General features: G+C 36.1%; 1 protein-coding gene across 6 annotated transcripts in view; it reads left to right on the forward strand.

Annotated features, from left to right (window-relative positions):
• Nucleotides 1-18,993, forward strand: part of LOC128638491 (probable pleckstrin homology domain-containing family N member 1) — a 324,001-nt gene that overhangs the window by 268,641 nt on the left and 36,367 nt on the right. For all 6 annotated transcript variants that reach the window (XM_053690476.1, XM_053690472.1, XM_053690474.1 and 3 more), the window contains one exon: nucleotides 6,472-6,558. In XM_053690476.1, coding sequence (XP_053546451.1) covers nucleotides 6,472-6,558 — 87 coding nt within the window. The remainder of the gene's footprint in view (nucleotides 1-6,471; nucleotides 6,559-18,993) is intronic.

Below are 18,993 nucleotides of genomic sequence, written 5' to 3' on the forward strand. Positions count from 1 at the left end.
ATTACTCGTATGTTCTTTTCCTACCCTCTTTTCTAGCTGAGCTATTTGTCAGACTAGTTTCCAGTAAGGTGTGTGTGTGTGTGTGTGGGGGGGGGGGGGGTTAAGGGTTGTGGAAGTTTTGGGATCTTTACCTCCTCCTAGTGGCTACGAGTATTATTGCCAGGAGTAATGGATTGTGGACTCTTACCAACATGAAAGAAACACATTTATTTTATATTAAATTAGTCATTTATTTTATATTTTTTCTAAAAAAAAAATCAAAGCATTACATTGAAAAATGCTAAATTCTTCAGAATTCCAATTGAATTAGTTATCCTGAGTATTGTGTAATCTGTTTTCATGAAAAGATGCAAATGTGCCACAACACCAGTTTTCCTTAGAACTTCTAGTTAAAGAATTTATCATATTAAAATACATTATGTAATAGTTGGCAGCATTTAAATGACAGCATTCTTTGTTCAGTTAAATAATGATTTCATTTTACTCTTCCTTGTAAATATTTATAATTATTAGGAAATTGTTTTAACAAGAGCAATATTAGCAAACCCTCAAATGAATTGCTATTTATTTAGAATATTAAACAATAATTCACTGTTTTATTCAGCAAATCTCTTGGATAATCATAGTTTTATTATGCACATTATAATAAAAAGCAAAACGTGTATAATATATATATATATATATATATATATATATATATATATATATATATATATATATATATATATATATATATAAAACAGTCTTCTGCTGCTATACCAGTTTGTGTATTGGTATGTCAATTGAGTATATGATTGTAGGCTCTTAAATAAGTCCTGTATTCTTGTGATGATATTTTTAATGCCTTATTTCTAATGTCATATGCTTTGTAATGTTCAAGCCTTGTCAATACTTACTAAAATTCTTACATTTTAGTTGACTAATGGCATAACTTTAGCCTCCTCCAAATTCTATTTTCTGTTTATTTTAACTTATCTCACCCTGATCTGGCCTGAATCAAAATCCCCAATTGGCCTTTTTGACTGTGTGTGATCCTAACATTAATTATATTATTGGACCCAGTTGATTGTTCGGCCCTATAAATGTAATACTTGTATGGGGAAGCATAGCAAGGGGATAGCATAGCAAGGCAGGTAACATTATCTTAAGTCAGCATTTTATAAGTGAGGCATTAATGTGACAGTCTAGTCCAGAATTGTATTGTTTAAAAAGATAGATAATCCCTTTATTACTCATTCACCAGTTTTGCATAACCAACACTGTTATATTAATATACGTTTTACCTCTGTGATTATCTTGTATCTAAGCCTCTGCTGACTGCCCCTTATTTCAGTTCTTTTGAAAGACTTGCATTTTAGTCAATCAGTGCTGACTCATAGGTAAATTCACAGGAGTGAGCACACTGTTATCTATATAGCACACATGAACTAGCGCTGTCTAGCTGTACAAAAATGTCCAACAAATGCTCTGAGATAAGAGGCGGCCTTCAAGTTCATATTCTTCTTTTTTTTATTTATTATTTTTTTTCCAAAATCAGATTTATTAAGGAAAGTAAAATAATGCAGTACGTTGGTAATCAATTTACATGGGCAAAGGTTGTATACATTTGTGTTTTGTACAAGCAATTACGGCTGATGTTGTATAATTTATAAAACAATATATTATAGAACTGAATAAAACTAAATAAAACTATAACAATTGAGTCAGAAATTCGTTTGTCATGTGATTCCATACTAAATAATTACGCCTGTGAGTGTGTTGTTGGTTGTGATTGATACTCTTCCGAGATGAAAGTTTCCCATAGGATTTTCATCTGAATATAAGATGAGTCTAGCTTATGATTGCATGTAGGCGTACTCCTCTAGCTCTATTATTTGGTGGAATTTGTGGGTATTACTTTGCTTTTCCAGTTTTGAGCAATGGGTGTTTTATACTATTACTAGCTATGAAGATTATTATTTTTATGAGATGGGAGTTTGGGGGGTACACTGTTAAATAATAATTTAGATGGGTTCATTGGTAAGTTTACTTCTATAATTTTGGAGGTAGCTTTTATAATAGATTCCCAATATGTTTGTATCTGGGAGCATTTCCACCAGATGTGCAACATATTGCCTATTGATTTCTCGCATCTCCAGCATTTATTGCTGGGCGAGGCAAATAGTTTATTTATTCTCGATGGAGTCAGATACCATCTTTGAATAATCTTTATATAAGTCTCTATTATTTTTCTACAGGAGGAGACCTTAGTCACGTTTGAAAAAATGTGAGCCATATCCGTATGTGATATATCTATATTGAGTTCATCAGTCCATCGGTCTATGAAGTATGGGTTGTGTCCGGGAGGGGTTGTTTGTAGCACTGAGTATACCAGTGAGAGGGTGCGTTTGGTGGGTGTTGCGGATTTACAGAGGGATTCAAATGGAGTTAGGGTGCATAGTAGGTTTTTCCTGTCAGTATGTTTTAGGATGTAGGAGTGACATTGATGTAATAAGATCCAGGTTGAGAACATAGTAAGGCCATTGTCTATCAAATTAGGTTAGAAGAGCATATTCATTACCCAATTGGTATATCATAATTGCATGGTTAAGCTTCCTATATTGTCTTTCCCATATCATATCCAGGTGTAAAGTCCATGTTGTCTGTCAGATGGGGCAGTGGGGAGAATCTAGATGACAGGTAGGGGTTTTCTATTAAAGCTGTATCCCATACTCTATAGGTATGTTGTATTACTGGATTGTTTTTTTATGGTTTGTGGAATTGCTAGGTTATTTTGCCAACAGAATGACCCTAAGTGGGAAGAATTTGCAATATCATGTTCAAATGCTACCCATTTTTTGTGAGTGTAATTATAAACCAATCGATTATTCGCTGCAGAAATGTGGCTTTCCCATAATTTTCTAAATTGGGGACTCCCAGACCCCCCGCGTTTTAATCGGGGAACACATGAGTTTTTTATTTATCCTCGCTTTACGTCTATCCCAAATGAATTCAAACAGCCTGTTATGAAGGTCCGATATATAATTATGAGGAAGGGGAATTGGGAGCATTTGGAAAAGGTATAATATCCTTGGAAGGACATCCATTTTAATTGAGTTTATCCCTAGCCACAAGATGATTTTAGATCTACAAGAGGACATGTACGCTACTAAAGTATTTTGTAATTTTAGATAGTATTGAATAAGTCTTGTGTTTTGGGTGTTAGGTAAATTCCTAGGTATTTCAATTTGGCGGTTTGTAGTCAGAATGGGCTTATGTTAGAAATTAAAGTGAGAAGGTTATCATCACATTGTATGGTTAGTAGTTCTGATTTATTCTTGTTGATTAGGAAGATAGAGGCTGCTTGGAATTTGTATGGTTCTAGAAGCAGTGGGGGAATATATGCTAATAGGTCAGTTAGGCAAAAATGAATGTCGTCTGTGTATAGGAGAAGTTTATGGGTAGTCTTTTGGATCTGAATTCCCTTAATGTCTGTGTGTGATCACACTGTATAAGCAAGAACCATGCGAAAAGAAGTGCCATTGGTTATGGAAAAGGAATTGAATAATATCCCGTTTATTCTGATTTTAGCGGATGGGGAGGAATATAGCGCCATTATCTTGGAAATTAAAGAATCCCATAATTGTAATTTGTTAAGAATTTTGCATAAGAAGTGCTAGCAGACGCGGTCAAATGCTTTTTCCGCGTCCGCTGACACCACCACTGTTGGAGTTTGTGAAGATTGAACGTGATTTATAAGATGGATTGCTCTGACAGTATTATCTTTGGCTTCTCTTGATGGTATAAACCCCACTTGGTCACTGTCAATAAGACAAGGAAATATCTGGTTAAGTCTATTGGCTAATATTTTGGCATAGATTTTAAGATCTGTGTTAAGTAGGGATATTGGTTTGAGGTTCGCTGCTGTGTCAGGTGTCTTACCTGGTTTTGGAAGGACAACTATGTGAGCCTCCAGAGCGGATTTTAAAAAGGGAGTATCTTTGTTGATCTCATTAAATATTGACAACAAGTGGGGTGATAGGATATCTTTAAATAATTTAAAATAATGGGTAGTGAATCCATCTGGCCCTGGGGCTTTATTAGAGGGCAGATTTTTCATTGCTTCTGATATTTCAGATTGTGTGATTGGTTTGTTAAGGTCTTGTTTTTGTTCTGGTGTAACTTTTGGGAGATTGATACTTGAGAGAAGTTCATATTCATTTTTAAACAACAAAATACTAATTTTTTTAACTTAGCAAGATATTAGAAATCAATATTTGTTGGAATAACCCTGATTTTTCAATCACAGTTTTCATGCATCTTGGCATGCTCTCCACCAGTCTTTCACATTGCTGTTGGGTGACTTTATGCCACTCTTGGAGCAAAAATTCACCAGGCTGTTTGGCTTGGAGCATGTCCTGCTGGGAAAAAAAACAATCCTCAGAGTTGGGGAACATTGTCAGAGAAGAAGGAAGCAAGTTTTCTTCCAGGATTACATTGTACATGGCTTGATTCATGCGTCCTTTACAAAGATAAATCTGCCTGATTGCAGTCTTGCTGAAGCACCCCAGATCATTACCGATCCTCCATCAAACTTCACAGTGGGGGTGAGACACTGGAGCTTGTAGGCCTCTCAAGGTCTCCCTCATTAGACGACCAGGTGTTGGGAAAAAGCTGAAAATATGATTTATCAGAGAAGATGGCCTTAATCCAGTCCTCTTTGGTCCAATTCTTGTGGTATTTTGCAAACCTCAGCTTGGCTCCTCGTTGCTTCTCATTGATGAAGGGCTTTTTTCTAGCTTAATACAACTTTAGACTTGCTCCTAAGACCCTGTTTTGAACCATCATTGCTGTGCATTTAACCCCAGCTGCCATTTGCCATATTTTTGTAGGTCATTTGATGTCACCCTACGGTTATTGAGTGACATTCGAATGAGTTGGTGGTCATCCCGGGCAGTGGAGATTCATTTTCACCCTCTGCCAGTCTATAGCTTTCTTGTCCCCAATGTCTGCTGCTTGACCTTGATCTTATGAACCACCATCTTTGAAATGTTAAGGATGGAAGCAACCTGATGGTCACTGTTTCCCTCTGCCAGTAAAGCCAGAATTGAACCCTTCTTTTCCTCACTCTAAACTTTTCAACTCTTTTGGCATTGTCAATAGTTATTTTTTTATTCCAATTACTTTTGAGGTACTACTAGCATTGCGTCTGCCATCCGGCTAGTCATACTGCTAGAGGATAGTGATGACCACAGCAGTGTTTTTTACACTTGTCCTCATTAAATAAGATTTGGTTCAGGTGATGACCTCATCAGTACCTCATTAAATAGAATGAGGTACGCCTTTGTTGGAATTTAACAGACACTGGAATGGAATACGCTAGTGTTCAAAAGTTTGGGGTCACTTAGAAATGTCCTTGTTTTTTTAAAAAAAAAAAAGATTATTTTTGTCCATTAAAATAACATCAACTTGATCAGAAATACAGTGTACACATTGTTTATGTTGTAAATGACTATTGTAGCTGGAAACGGCTGATTTTTAATGGAATATTTACAGGCGTACATATGCCAATTACCAGCAACCACCTGTCCTGTGTTCCAATATCATGTTGTGCTTGTTAATACAGGTTGATCATTTGAAAACCCTTTCACAATTTTGTTAGGACAGCTAAAAACAATAGATAATTTTCTATAATGACAGGTAATAATATCTCATGTGGGGATTTCATTTTTATATTTATCTCCCTGTCCATTCGATATTCATTTAGATTTTTATTTTTTTGTTTTTTAAGTGTATGATTGAAATTTTGGTAATTCCAGGTTTATTCGATTTGGCTGATATTATTTTTTTACAATAATAAAAATAATCCTCCTTCTCGTCATCATCTCATACATAAGTTTACAAGAGATACATGACAGTAAATACAAAGGAGGACCAAGTTCTGAAGAGTTAACAATTTAGAAGCCATAGCATAATTTATAAGAACTATAAAAACTTTTGTGGTTCAGACAGAGCATACAAATTTACAAGACTTTTCAAATAACTTATATTGTAAAATGTACTTTGTTCTCTTGGTATCCTTTGTTGAAAAGCAAGCCTGGGTTGGCTCTAGGCTCAGGAACAGCAATGCACTAAGCGTTAGTTGGTGACTGGAAGACTTGAACACAAATGCATATTTTCATTGACTTACCAGATGTGTTCAGCTAGCTCCCAGTAAAGCATTGCTGCTCTGGAGCTGGCTTTAATTATGTGTTTAACCCCTTAACACATTAAACTAGTGTATGCCCCTTTAACAACAAAAAACCCCCTCTAATATTAACGAAGAACCATTTTTTAAATTTTGCTTACTATTTTTAAACTAGGAAATTCTGATCGTAATAAGGGAACTGCGCACTAAGGTATAATTTTGATCAATACTGAGAAATGATATCAATTATATACTTCTTCAGGTTGGTTGCATGAATGACAAGTTTTTGTTTTTCTACTCCAAAGGCTTACGAAGAACGGATTCTGGTGCTTTTTCCTGATGACCTTGTTTTCCTCTCTGTAGACCCTGACAGGACCACAGTTACCCATCAGGTGAGCATGGAGAATATTTCCCTAAAATATTATAATTTATATTAAGAAGTATGCTGTAATAATATAAATATAGGGTATAATGCAAATTTGTAGTATATATCAAAAATATCCTCTAATTTTATTAAATTTTATTAAATTAATGCTCTTGAAATTTTTCATTAAAGGAATATTAAAATTAAAAAAAAATAATTCCATGTATAATGTAAGGAAAAAAAATGCAGGAGATTTGTATAATTTAATGTTGCCTGCCTTTCCTGTAATTTATCTCTGTAAATTGTGCTTTTTTACTGACTCCAGAGAGTGCAAGTGGCAAAATTCTGAAACCCTAAAGATACTACAGGGCTGAATTGGGAATAAAAAGCAGCCCTGAAAAAAAATGGAAAGCCAGCCCTATTTTCTATTGAGCTCATTTTTTTCAAGGGGATTATTGGGATACTGCTGAGCCCAGGCACCACCGGGACCCCCTTGTAGCAAATCCAACAACTTACTAAGGTACCAAAATAGAGCCCCTAGATATGTGGACCCAGCCTCAATTGAGACTTCTGGAACCCCAGTAATTATGCCCCTGCTAATATATGTATCCCTTTATGAAGCTGGAATTTATTTGTAACTTAATTGTTTAATGTCCATGCTTTCTCATATGCAACCTTGAGAGACAGAATTTGTATTAAGTGAGATTTGTTCAACTGACAAACTAATCTTGTGGAAGTATTTAGTCATCTTGCGCAAGCTGCAAAAGATTGTGAGGTCAGTGTGAATTCTTTTTTAACCTAGCTAAAATAGTCACATTTATGTTAGTCAGTCTCAACACATTTGATCCAATTCTGATAAACATACATTTTATTATATAATTTTTTAATTTAATGTATTATTTTTAGTGATGACGCGAATAGTTCCCGGTGAACATAGCATGTTCGCGTCCGCCACGGCAGGCGAACATATGCGATGTTCGATCCGCCCCCTATTCGTCATCATTGAGTAAACTTTGACCCTGTACCTCACAGTCAGAATACACATTACAGCCAATCAGCAGCAAACCCTCCCTCCAAGACCCTCCCACTTCCTGGACGGCATCCTTTTTAGATTCATTTGGAAGCTGCATTCTTAGTGAGAGGAGGGACAGTGTAGCTGCTGCTGATTTAATAGGGAAATCGATAGCTAGGCTAGTGTATTCAGTGTCCAGTAGTCCTGAAGGACTCATCTGATCTCTGCTGTAAGGACAGCACCCCAAAAAGCCCTTTTTAGGGCTAGAACATCAGTCTGCTTTTTTTTTTTTTCCCTGTGTAATCTAATTGCAGTTGCCTGCCTTCCAGCGTGTGTGTCAGGCTCACAGCGTATACTGTGCCAACTTGCCCAGTGCCACCACTCATATCTGGTGTAACAGTAGTGTACATTTAAAAAAAACAACACTTTTTTGACTGTGAAATAATAGCAGACAGCTGCCAGTACCCAAGATGGCCGCCAATAAGGCAGATGGGGAGGGTTAGAGAGCTGTTTTGGGGGGATCAGGGAGGTTGGGCGCTAAGGGGGGATGCTACACCACAGCATATGTAAATATGCTAAAAAAATAATAATCTAAAAACCTTTTATTTTAGTACTGGCAGACTTTCTGCCAGTACTTAAGATGGCGGGGACAATTGTGGGGTGGGGGAGGGAAGGGAGCTTTTTGGGAGGGATCAGGGGGACTGATGTGTCAGGTGGGAGGCTGATCTCTACACTAAAGCTAAAATTAACCCTGCAAGCTCCCTACAAACTACCTAATTAACCTCTTCACTGCTAGCCATCATACACGTGTGATGTGCAGCAGCATTTAGCGGCCTTCTAATTACCAGAAAGCAACGCCAAAGTCATATATGTCTGCTATTTCAGAACAAAGGGGAAGCATTTACAACCATTTATGCCATAATTGCATAAGTTGTTTGTAAATAATTTCTGTGAGAAACCTAAAGTTTGTGAAAAAGTGAACAATTTCTTTTTATTTGATCGCATTTGCCGGTGAAATGGTGGCATGAAATATACCAAAATGGGCCTAGATCAATACTTTGGGTTGTCTACTACACTACACTTAAGCTAAAATTAACTATACAAGCTGCCTACATGCTCCCTAATTAACCCCTTCACTGCTGGGCATAAAACACGTGTGGTGCGCAGTGGCATTTAGCAGCCTTCTAATTACCAAAAAGCAACGCCAAAGCCATATAAGTCTGCTATAATGGCATGTCTGGCACACAGTGTTGGGGCAAGGGTCCATCTGACCACTGATACCTGGTCTGCAAAGCATGGTCAGGGCAGGTATATCACCTACACTGCGCACTGTGAAGCAGGCGTAACCCTTACACTACATGATCGATACAACATCATACCTGATGTTTTAAAGCACATTATTCCAAACAATTTAGGAATGTTATGTGATTTATGCCCTTTATGGATTAAAACCAGACTCTGCATCAACTATGTAATTTTCCATGGGAGTTTTGCCATGGATCCCCCTCTGGCATGCCACAGTCCAGGTGTTAGTCCCCTTGAAACAACTTTTCCATCACTATTGTGGCCAGAAAGAGTCCCTGTGGGTTTTAAAATTCGCCTGCCTATTGAAGTCTATGGCGGTTCGCCCGGTTCGCCAGTTCGCAAACTTTTGCGGAAGTTCGAGTTCGACGTTCGCGAACCCAAATTTTTAGGTTCGCGACATCACTAATTATTTGAACTCTGTATACAGAACAGGAAAAGCTTAATTTAATTTCACCATACTTTATTTAAATAAGATACGTTTGGCTGTCTTACTTCAGTCACACAATATCCAACAACCAAAGATAACATATGGCACATTTGGATTGTACATTACTCTGATAATTATAATTTCATCTTTCACAATCTCAAGCAAAATATTTGTTATATGAATTTATCTAACTAGTTACAAGTTCAAAGCTAAACAATCTATTACAAATTTGATCAAAAACATTGTTCCGTTATACGTGTCTTTGTAAAAATGTATCTTTAAAAGTTGTGACTGCTTTTGTGTTAACATTTTTTTATATATGTGACTTAGACTTGCTTGGAGGAGTCACTGGAGCAAAATATGTGTGCATTAAGCATTCCATTGTAATGCCAGGGGGCCAATTCCCAATAAAGGGATAGATAACAAGTGGAGTGCTATTTAGCACTCCCGCTCAAGCATAAACATCTCTAGACAGAGGCTTTTTGCACGCGTCAGGTAGCAGACATATTCCAAATTGAAAGAAAAAAGTTTGTATGCGAACAAAACCCAACACACTAACCAAATATTTTGATCATTTTAACGTATTCGTCCCATAGAAGTCAATGGAATGCGCAAACTGAAAAAAACCCTGTAAAACTGAAAAATATTCTAAATAATCCATAGATTATATCTATATTTGTATGTATAATATTTTTTATTACTTTATATTTAATATTTCAATAGCGCACCATAAAGTTAGCAATTCTTCATGTGTGCTAACTCTGGCATGTTAAAGTTAAATCGCGACACCTGATGCATGTTACACATATTTTACATTCCTATTTTCTTCACATAGAAAATAATGTATTTTTTATTATTAAATATATATTTCTATATATATCTGATACTGTTAATGTAGAATACATATCTATACATATATATCTATAGGAATAGATATACAGGTATAGGTATATATAGAAATTTGTATTTCAATAAAAAGATGATCCTGTAAGTCAAGACCATTGGAATGTTTAATATGTACAGTAAATAAACAGTAAAACTTAAATACATATGTACACACACCTATATATATATATATATATATACATACACATATTTAGACCTGTATATGTATGTATACATACATACATATAAATATATATATATTTGAAAAAAGAGAACAGCAACCCTGAGATAGAACAAAAGCTAGAATAACTTCCATGCCTGTTCATTTAAATTTATAATTCATCTTAAATTTATAACTCATCTTAGAGAGATACAACTGCACCTCACTGATGAGGCCCATAGGAGGCCGAAACGATTGTCTGGGGTTGTTGCTTCCCTTGTTCAGAGAGGAATTGCCTGGTATTTCGGCGCTGGACTGTCATTGGGCAGGGTCAGACTGATATGCTACAGGATATTTTTTCTCTGTGAAGGGGCATAGTGTGCTAAAAGAAATTTGCACCCTGAGTTATAAATTTAAATGAACAGGCATGGAAGTTATTCTAGCTTTTGTTCCATCTCAGGGGTGCTGTTCTCTTTTTTCAAATATATATATATGTGTGTGTGTGTGTTATAAAGCCCTTTGCAGACTTTTTCCCCCAAACACCTTATAAGCATATATCTTTGAGCACTTATAACTTTTAATGAAATTTTATAGATCGTTTTTATTAGAAAGTGTTTATATGAGTGTAACTGCACTTTTAAGCATATTTATGTTGTGTTTGGCACAACCATTTTTTTCTTCCCCTACCCTTTACACGAGCTCCCAAGTCGTGCTAACCTGACAAGAGTAAATCGTGATTGCGCTCGAGTGAATGCACTACTTCTGTTGTGCGTGTAAAGCGGAGAAAAACCTGATATCATTTGCATGCAATAGTTAGTGTGCCTTAATCTAGCCCAAAAGTATTGTATTAATTTCTTCATCATAGCATTTTCACCTTTGGTTTATTGACGCACCTACACTTATTTCTAAAAATACATTGGACTACACTAATCGAGCTATTGTAGATTATAAATAAACCATGTTGAATCTGAACAGGTATATATTTGTAACTTTCCTTCCATTTGTTACCTCATTATTGCTCTGTTATTATATGTATCTATCACACGCTATTGTGTGGCTGTTAGGCATGTTTTTTTGTCAAAAATCAATAAAAACTTTATTACACTGAAAAATAAGCTTTGAAAAGAAGTATTTTCAAAGAGATTTTTGAATTGCAAAAATGCTTTTAGTTCATTTTGAAATTCATGCTCATTTTAAATTCTAATTTTATACTTTTTCCAATAATGTCCTACTTTGGTCAGTGAAGTGAAAATATCAATTACAATATTGTGTTTTGTTACTTAAAGAATCATTTCTATAGTTCATTTTTTGAAAATCCAATATAGTTGACATTTATGTAATCTATATTATGGGCTTGCCCACTCTAGAGATATTATTAGCTCTTGATATGAGTTTTTGGTACAGAAGTTTCAGCACCTGTAAAGTTGATGAATCAAATTGAAATTTGAGTACATTTTGACATTTTTATTTTCATAGTTTTGAAAAACAAAGTAGTCACCAAATGACAAAACAATATTTTTTATAATTACTTAAAAAAAACAGTTTTTTTTTACTTTTTAAAATACTGGTAACTATATTCTTGGTACCAGTAGATGTGAATTTCCCAGTTCTCTGAAAGATCTTTTTGATACACTTTTGGTTACTGGTCATCATAACTTACCTCTCATTTACTGTTGGGATGAGATATTTCTTTTTTTCAACCCCACGGTTTTTCAGGTAATGACTAGCAAGCTCCTCCATACACTTTATCCTTATCATGACTAAATATAACATGGATTCCCATTCTTCCTCCAATGTATCCAAGGAACACTAAACTCAAAATTAAACTTCCATGATTCAGACAGAGCATGCAATTTTAAGACTTTAATTTACTTCCATTTTCAAACAATGCACAGTCTATTTAAATTTACACTTTCTGAGGCAGTAGCTCATACTGAGCATGTGCAAGCGTTCACAGTCTATACCTATATTGATTTTGTGATTGGCAGATGGCTATCATATGATACAGGGGGTAGGAACCGTTAGCACATTTGAAAAATTTTCAGATAAAAAAACGCAGAGTAGGTGCTATTGCATTGTCTTCTTATCAAGTATTTGTTGATTATGTAATATAAATTTGGACACAGAACTGTGTGTGTGTATATATATATATATATATATATATATATATATCTGTGTGTGTATATACTGTATATATATATATATATATATATATATATATATATATATATATATATATATGTTTATATATATATATGTATATGTTAGGAATTGTTAGCATGACTAGCGCCATCTTGTTCTTCGCCGCCATTTTGTCTTAGGCATCCATCTTGTCTAATGAATCTTTTATTATAGTGTTTATTATGTAGTGAGAAATATGCTGATGTTAGGGAGACTTGCATAGATAGAATAGCCCTGAGAATGACCCTGACAATGTGCTTGGATGCATTGTTATCTCTACAAGATGTCAAACGTCTGTGATTTGTGCTGGGCTAGGAGGCCCAGTTACTGTTATCTGAAGTTGGTATTTCTGTAGAAATGACTCCCTAACACTCCTTTTCTTCCAATTATATTTTAAATGAGTTTCTTTGTTCTTATAGAAATACTATGTAAGATGATGTAATTATGAATACGTCACTTGTTAACCTGATATGCTGTAACTCTTGGCTATAAAAGTGCCTTACAACTTGCAATAAACAGAATAGTTTTTGGGATCATAGCTGCGTGGTCTGAAATCTATTCTCCTGGATATCCTGAACAGATAAGTACTAATTTCCAGCTGGTACGGTGTGCCCGATGCCCAGTTCTGAACTGACACCCCCCTCCATAAAACAACACTTAACAGTATATATATATATATATATATATGTATATACACACACATATATATATATATACTGTATATATACACACACACACACACATATATATATATATATATATATATATATATATATATATAAATTTATATACAATATATATATAAATATATATTGTTTTTTATGTGCATATAAGACTGGTCCATATATTGTCTATTGTTTGTTAATAAATTCAGTCTAAATATATTTTGTATTGATACTTTTATATGATTTTATGTCATTATAGTGTTATACACATTAGCATACTTCTGTTAGGTGCTCCCATCTATTAATATTAAAGTTTCACCTGGGAGTCACAAACATTGCAGTTCCCAGGCGGAACACAAAAGTAGATTGGTGAGGTTCTGTGACTGCCACTGTTGATCACAGGCTGTTTCCTGCTCAGGAAAAATTGTACCCTGAAACTATGAGTGGGACTTTATTATGTGTTTAACCCATCTGCGTGAGTAAAACATATAGGCCTAGATTACAATTTAAAAAAATATTAGCGCTATTGTGCATTAACATTACTCAAGTACAGAACAGCATTTCTATTTTTGTGCTCCTATTACGAGTCCTGAGTTATTTTGTATTACTTGAGCGATAGTCTAACATCTACATGTTGGATAGCTAAGTTGCGTTAAATACCTCAAATAGACTTCTATGAGGGCACTCTATAAAGTTCATGGCGGATATTGTTTGAGTGCTAAGCTGTTGGTGCGCAAAGTCATGGAGTTCTTTAAATGGTTCTATGCTATACTATTAATAATAATGGTTTAACTTCAGGTTTTAAAAAGTGCTCCATTTCACAACAGTATTTTGAAATTACACTCAAGCACATTAATTCATCACTTGTAATACTAGTCATATGAGCAAGCTAATTCTCACACCTATGCCCAGGATTGATCCTGGCTCTATTTTCCCTGCTGTTTTGTGGCTTGACCCTCTGAGACACATTAGGGCTTTGGCTCAGTTTGATTAAGCGCTACTGCCTGCACTGGCTGGCTCTCTGGCTCCACCTGCCTGCCAGCTGCAGGCAGTTACCTTATTGGCCTAGGACTATTTAACCCCTTAAGGACCAGCACAGTAATAAAGATAGCAAGAGAACTAAGAAAATTTGATAATAGGAGTAAATTAGAAAGTTGCTGAAAATTGCATGCTCTATCTGAATCATGAAAGAAAAAATTTGGGTTCAGTGTCCCTTTAAGTTCCAGGGTGATATGAACAAAATGACATGCTCTAACAAATTAGAGCACGCACATTTTCCATTTTAAGTGTATATTATGTAAAAAGTATTTTAAAATTTGAGACATCTTAAAGGAATCTGTCTATACTTAAAATAGCATAAAATCTATGACTCATCCATCTATATTTGTTTTATTTCTCATGCCACTATCTTTAACTCTTTTAAAGGGCACTAAAATAAAAATTAAACTTTCATGATTCAGTTAGAGCACACAATTGTAGTCAACTTTCTAATTCACTTCCCTTATCTAAATTTGCACAACTTTGAGGCACCAGCTCCTACTGAGCATGTGCAAGAAATCAGACTATATACAAATATGAATTTTATGATTGGCTGATGACTGTCACATGATGCAGTGGGAGGGCAAATAGAACTAACTTCAACATTTGTCAGAAATAAATCTACTACCAATTTTAAATTTAAATTAAATGCTTCTGCATTATCTTTATATTACGCATTTACTGATTATGCTATTCTATGTATTATTTAGTGGTCCTTTAACTACTTATTCCTTTATGTATAAATGCCACCTTGTTAGTTTCTCCTTTTCTTTCATGTAATTAGCAAGAGTCCATGAGCTAGTGACGTATGGGATATACATTCCTACCAGGAGGGGCAAAGTTTCCCAAACCTCAAAATGCCTATAAATACACCCCTCACCACACCCACAATTCAGTTTTACAAACTTTGCCTCCCATGGAGGTGGTGAAGTAAGTTTGTGCTAGATTCTACGTTGATATGCGCTTCGCAGCAGGCTGGAGCCCGGTTTTCCTCTCAGAGTGCAGTGAATGTCAGAGGGATGTGAAGAAGAGTATTGCCTATTTGAATTCAATGGTCTCCTTCTATGGGATCTATTTCATAGGTTCTCTGTTATCGGTCGTAGAGATTCATCTCTTACCTCCCTTTTTCAGATCGACGATATACTCTTATATACCATTACCTCTACTGATTCTCGTTTCAGTACTGGTTTGGCTATCTACTATATGTAGATGAGTGTCTTGGGGTAAGTAAATCTTATTTCTATTATGACACTCAAAGCTATGGTTGGGCACTTTATATGTAAAGTTCTAAATATATGTGTTTAAACTTATATTTGCCTTGATTCAGGATAATCAGTATTCCTTATTTCAGACAGTCAGTTTTATTATTTGGGATAATGCATATGAATAAATTTTCAATTGACTTTTTTCCCTGCGGGCTGTTAGGCTCGCGGGGGCAGAAAATGCTTCAATTTATTGCGTAATTTTTGGCGCGGACTTTTTTTGGCGCAAAAATTTTGTCATTTCCGGCGCCCAAATTGACGCCGGAAGTTTGCGTATTGCGTCATATTTGACGTTCAGACGTTTTTTTGCGCCAAAATTGTGGGCGTCGTTTTTTCGGCGTCACAGGATGTGGCGTCATACTTGGCGCAAAAAAAATATGGGCGTTGTACTTGGCGCCAATAATGTGGGCGTCATTTTGGCGCCAAAAAATGTGGGCGGCATTCTTGTCTCCACCTTTTTTTCACATTATTTCAGTCTCATTTTTCATTGCTTCTGGCTGCTAGAGGCTTGTTCATTTGGCATTTTTTCCCATTCCTGAAACTGTCATTTAAGGAATTTGATAATTTTGCTTTATATGTTGTTTTTTCTATTACATATTGCAAGATGTCTCAACATGACCCTGGATCAGAATCTACTTCTGGAAAGATGCTGCCTGATGCTGGTTCTACCTAAGTTAAGTGCATCTGTTGTAAACTTTTGGTAACTGTTCCTCCAGCTGTTGTTTGTGATAACTGTCATGATAAACTTTCTAATGCAGATTGTATTTCCATTAGTAATAATCCATTACCTGTTGTTGTTCCTTCAACATCTAATGTTCAGGATGTCCCTGTTAATGTAAAATAATTTGTTTCTAAATCTATTAGGAAGGCTCTGTCTGTTATTCCTCCTTCCAGTAAGCGTAAAAGGTCTTTTAAAACTTCTCATATTTCAGATGAATTTTTAAGTGACCGTCATCATTCTGACTTATCTGTTTCTGATGAGGATCTATCTGGTTCAGAAGATTCTGCCTCAGATATTGACACTGATAAATCTTCATATTTGTTTAAGATGGAGTTTATTCGTTCTTTACTTTGCATTAGATATGGAGGAGTCTAATCCTCTTGATACTAAATCTACTAAGCGTTTAAATTCGGTTTTCAAACCTCATGTAGTTATTCCAGAAGTTTTTCCAGTTCCTGCTGCTATTTCAGAAGTAATTTCTAGGGAATGGAATAGTCTGGGTACTTCATTTACTCCTTCTCAAAGGTTTAGGAAATTGTACCCTGTGCCATCTGATAGATTAGAGTTTTGGGATAAAATCCCTAAAGTTGATGGGGCTATTTCTACTCTTGCTAAACGTACTACTATTCCTACGGCGGATAGTACTTCCTTTAAGGATCCTTTAGACAGGAAGCTTGAATCCTTTCTAAGGAGAGCTTATTTATGTTCAGGTAATCTTCTTATACCTGCTATTTCTTTGGCTGATGTTGCTGCAGCTTCAACTTTCTGGTTGGAGGCTTTAGCGCAACAAGTTTCAGACCATAATGCTTATAGCATTGTTAAACTTCTTCAACATGCTAATAACTTTATTTGTGATGCCATTTTTGATATCATTAGAATTGATGTCAGATATATGTCTTTAGCCATTTTAGCTAGAAGAGCTTTATTGCTTAAATCTTGGAATGCAGATATGACTTCTAAGTCAACTTTGCTTTCTCTTTCTTTCCAAGGTAATAAATTATTTGGTTCACAGTTGGATTCTATTATTTCAACTGTTACTGGGGGGAAGGGAACCTTTTTGCCTCAGGACAAGAAATCTAAAGGTAAATACAGGGCTGCTAATCGTTTTCGTTCCTTTCGTCAGAATAAAGAACAGAAGCCTGACCCTTCCCCTAAAGGAACGGTTTCCGTTTGGAAACCTTCTCCAGTCTGGAATAAATCCAAGCCTTTTAGAAAGTCAAAACCAGCTCCTAAATCCGCATGAAGGTGCGGCCCTCATTCCAGCGCAGCTGGTAGGGGGCAGGTTACGATTTTTCAAAGATGTTTGGATCAAGTCGATTCACAGTCTTTGGATTCAGAACATTGTTTCTCAAGGATACAGAATAGGTTTCAAGATAAGACCTCCTGTGAGAAGATTTTTTCTCTCTCGCATTCCAGTAAACCCAGTGAAGGCTCAGGCATTTTTGAAATGTGTTTCAGATCTAGAGTTGGCTGGGGTAATTGTACCAGTTCCAGTTCTGGAACATGGTCTGGGGTTTTACTCAAATCTATTCATTGTACCAAAGAAGGAGAATTCCTTCAGACCAGTTCTGGATCTAAAAATATTGAATCGTTATGTAAGAATACCAACATTCAAAATGGTGACTATAAGGACTATTCTGCCTTTTGTTCAGCAAGGGCATTATATGTCCACAATAGATTTACAGGATGCATATCTTCATATTACAATTCATCCAGATCACTATCAGTTTCTGAGATTCTCTTTTCTAGACAAGCATTACCAGTTTGTTGCCCTTCCGTTTGGCCTAGCAACAGCTCCAAGGATCTTTTCAAAGGTTCTCGGTGCCCTTCTCTCTGTCATCAGAGAACAGGGTATTGCGGTATTTCCTTATTTGGACGATATCTTGGTACTTGCTCAGTCTTTACATTCTGCAGAATCTCATACGAATCAACTTGTGTTGTTTCTTCAAAAACATGGTTGGAGGATCAATTTACCAAAGAGTTCTTTGATTCCTCAGACAAAGGTAACCTTTTTGGGCTTTCAAATAGATTCAGTGTCCATGACTTTGTCTCTAACAGAAAAGAGACGTCTGAAGTTGGTTTCAGCTTGTCGAAACCTTCAGTCTCAGTCATTCCCTTCGGTAGCTTTTTGCATGGAAATTCTAGGTCTCATGACTGCTGCATCGGACGCGATCCCCTTTGCTTGTTTTCACATGAGACCTCTTCAGCTTTGTATGCTGAACCAGTGGTGCAGGGATTATACAAGGATATCACAAATAATATCCTTAAATCCCAATGTTCGGTCTTCTCTGACTTGGTGGTTGGATCACCATCGTTTAATTCAAGGGGCCTCTTTTGTTCGCCCAACCTGGACTTTCAGGTTGGGGAGCTGTATGGGGTTCTCTGACAGCGCAGGGGTTTGGGAATCTCAGGAGGCGAGATTACCAATCAACATTTTGGAACTCCGTGCAATTTTCAGAGCTCTTCAGTTCTGGCCTCTTCTGAAGAGAGAATCGTTTATTTGTTTTCAGACGGACAATGTCACAACCGTGGCGTATGTCAGTCATCAAGGTGGGACTCACAGTCCTCAAGCTATGAAAGAAGTATCTCGGATACTTGTTTGGGCGGAATCCAGCTCCTGTCTAATTTCTGCGGTTCACATCCCAGGTGTAGACAATTGGGAAGAGCATTATCTCAGTTGCCAGACGTTACATCCGGGCGAATGGTCTCGTCACCCAGAGGTATTTCTTCAGATTGTTCAAATCTGGGGACTTCCAGAAATAGATCTGATGGCCTCTCATCTAAACAAGAAACTTCCCAGGTATCTG

The sequence above is a fragment of the Bombina bombina genome, chromosome 8 (assembly GCF_027579735.1).
Source record: "Bombina bombina isolate aBomBom1 chromosome 8, aBomBom1.pri, whole genome shotgun sequence".
In the NCBI taxonomy this organism is placed as follows: Eukaryota; Metazoa; Chordata; class Amphibia; order Anura; family Bombinatoridae; genus Bombina; species Bombina bombina.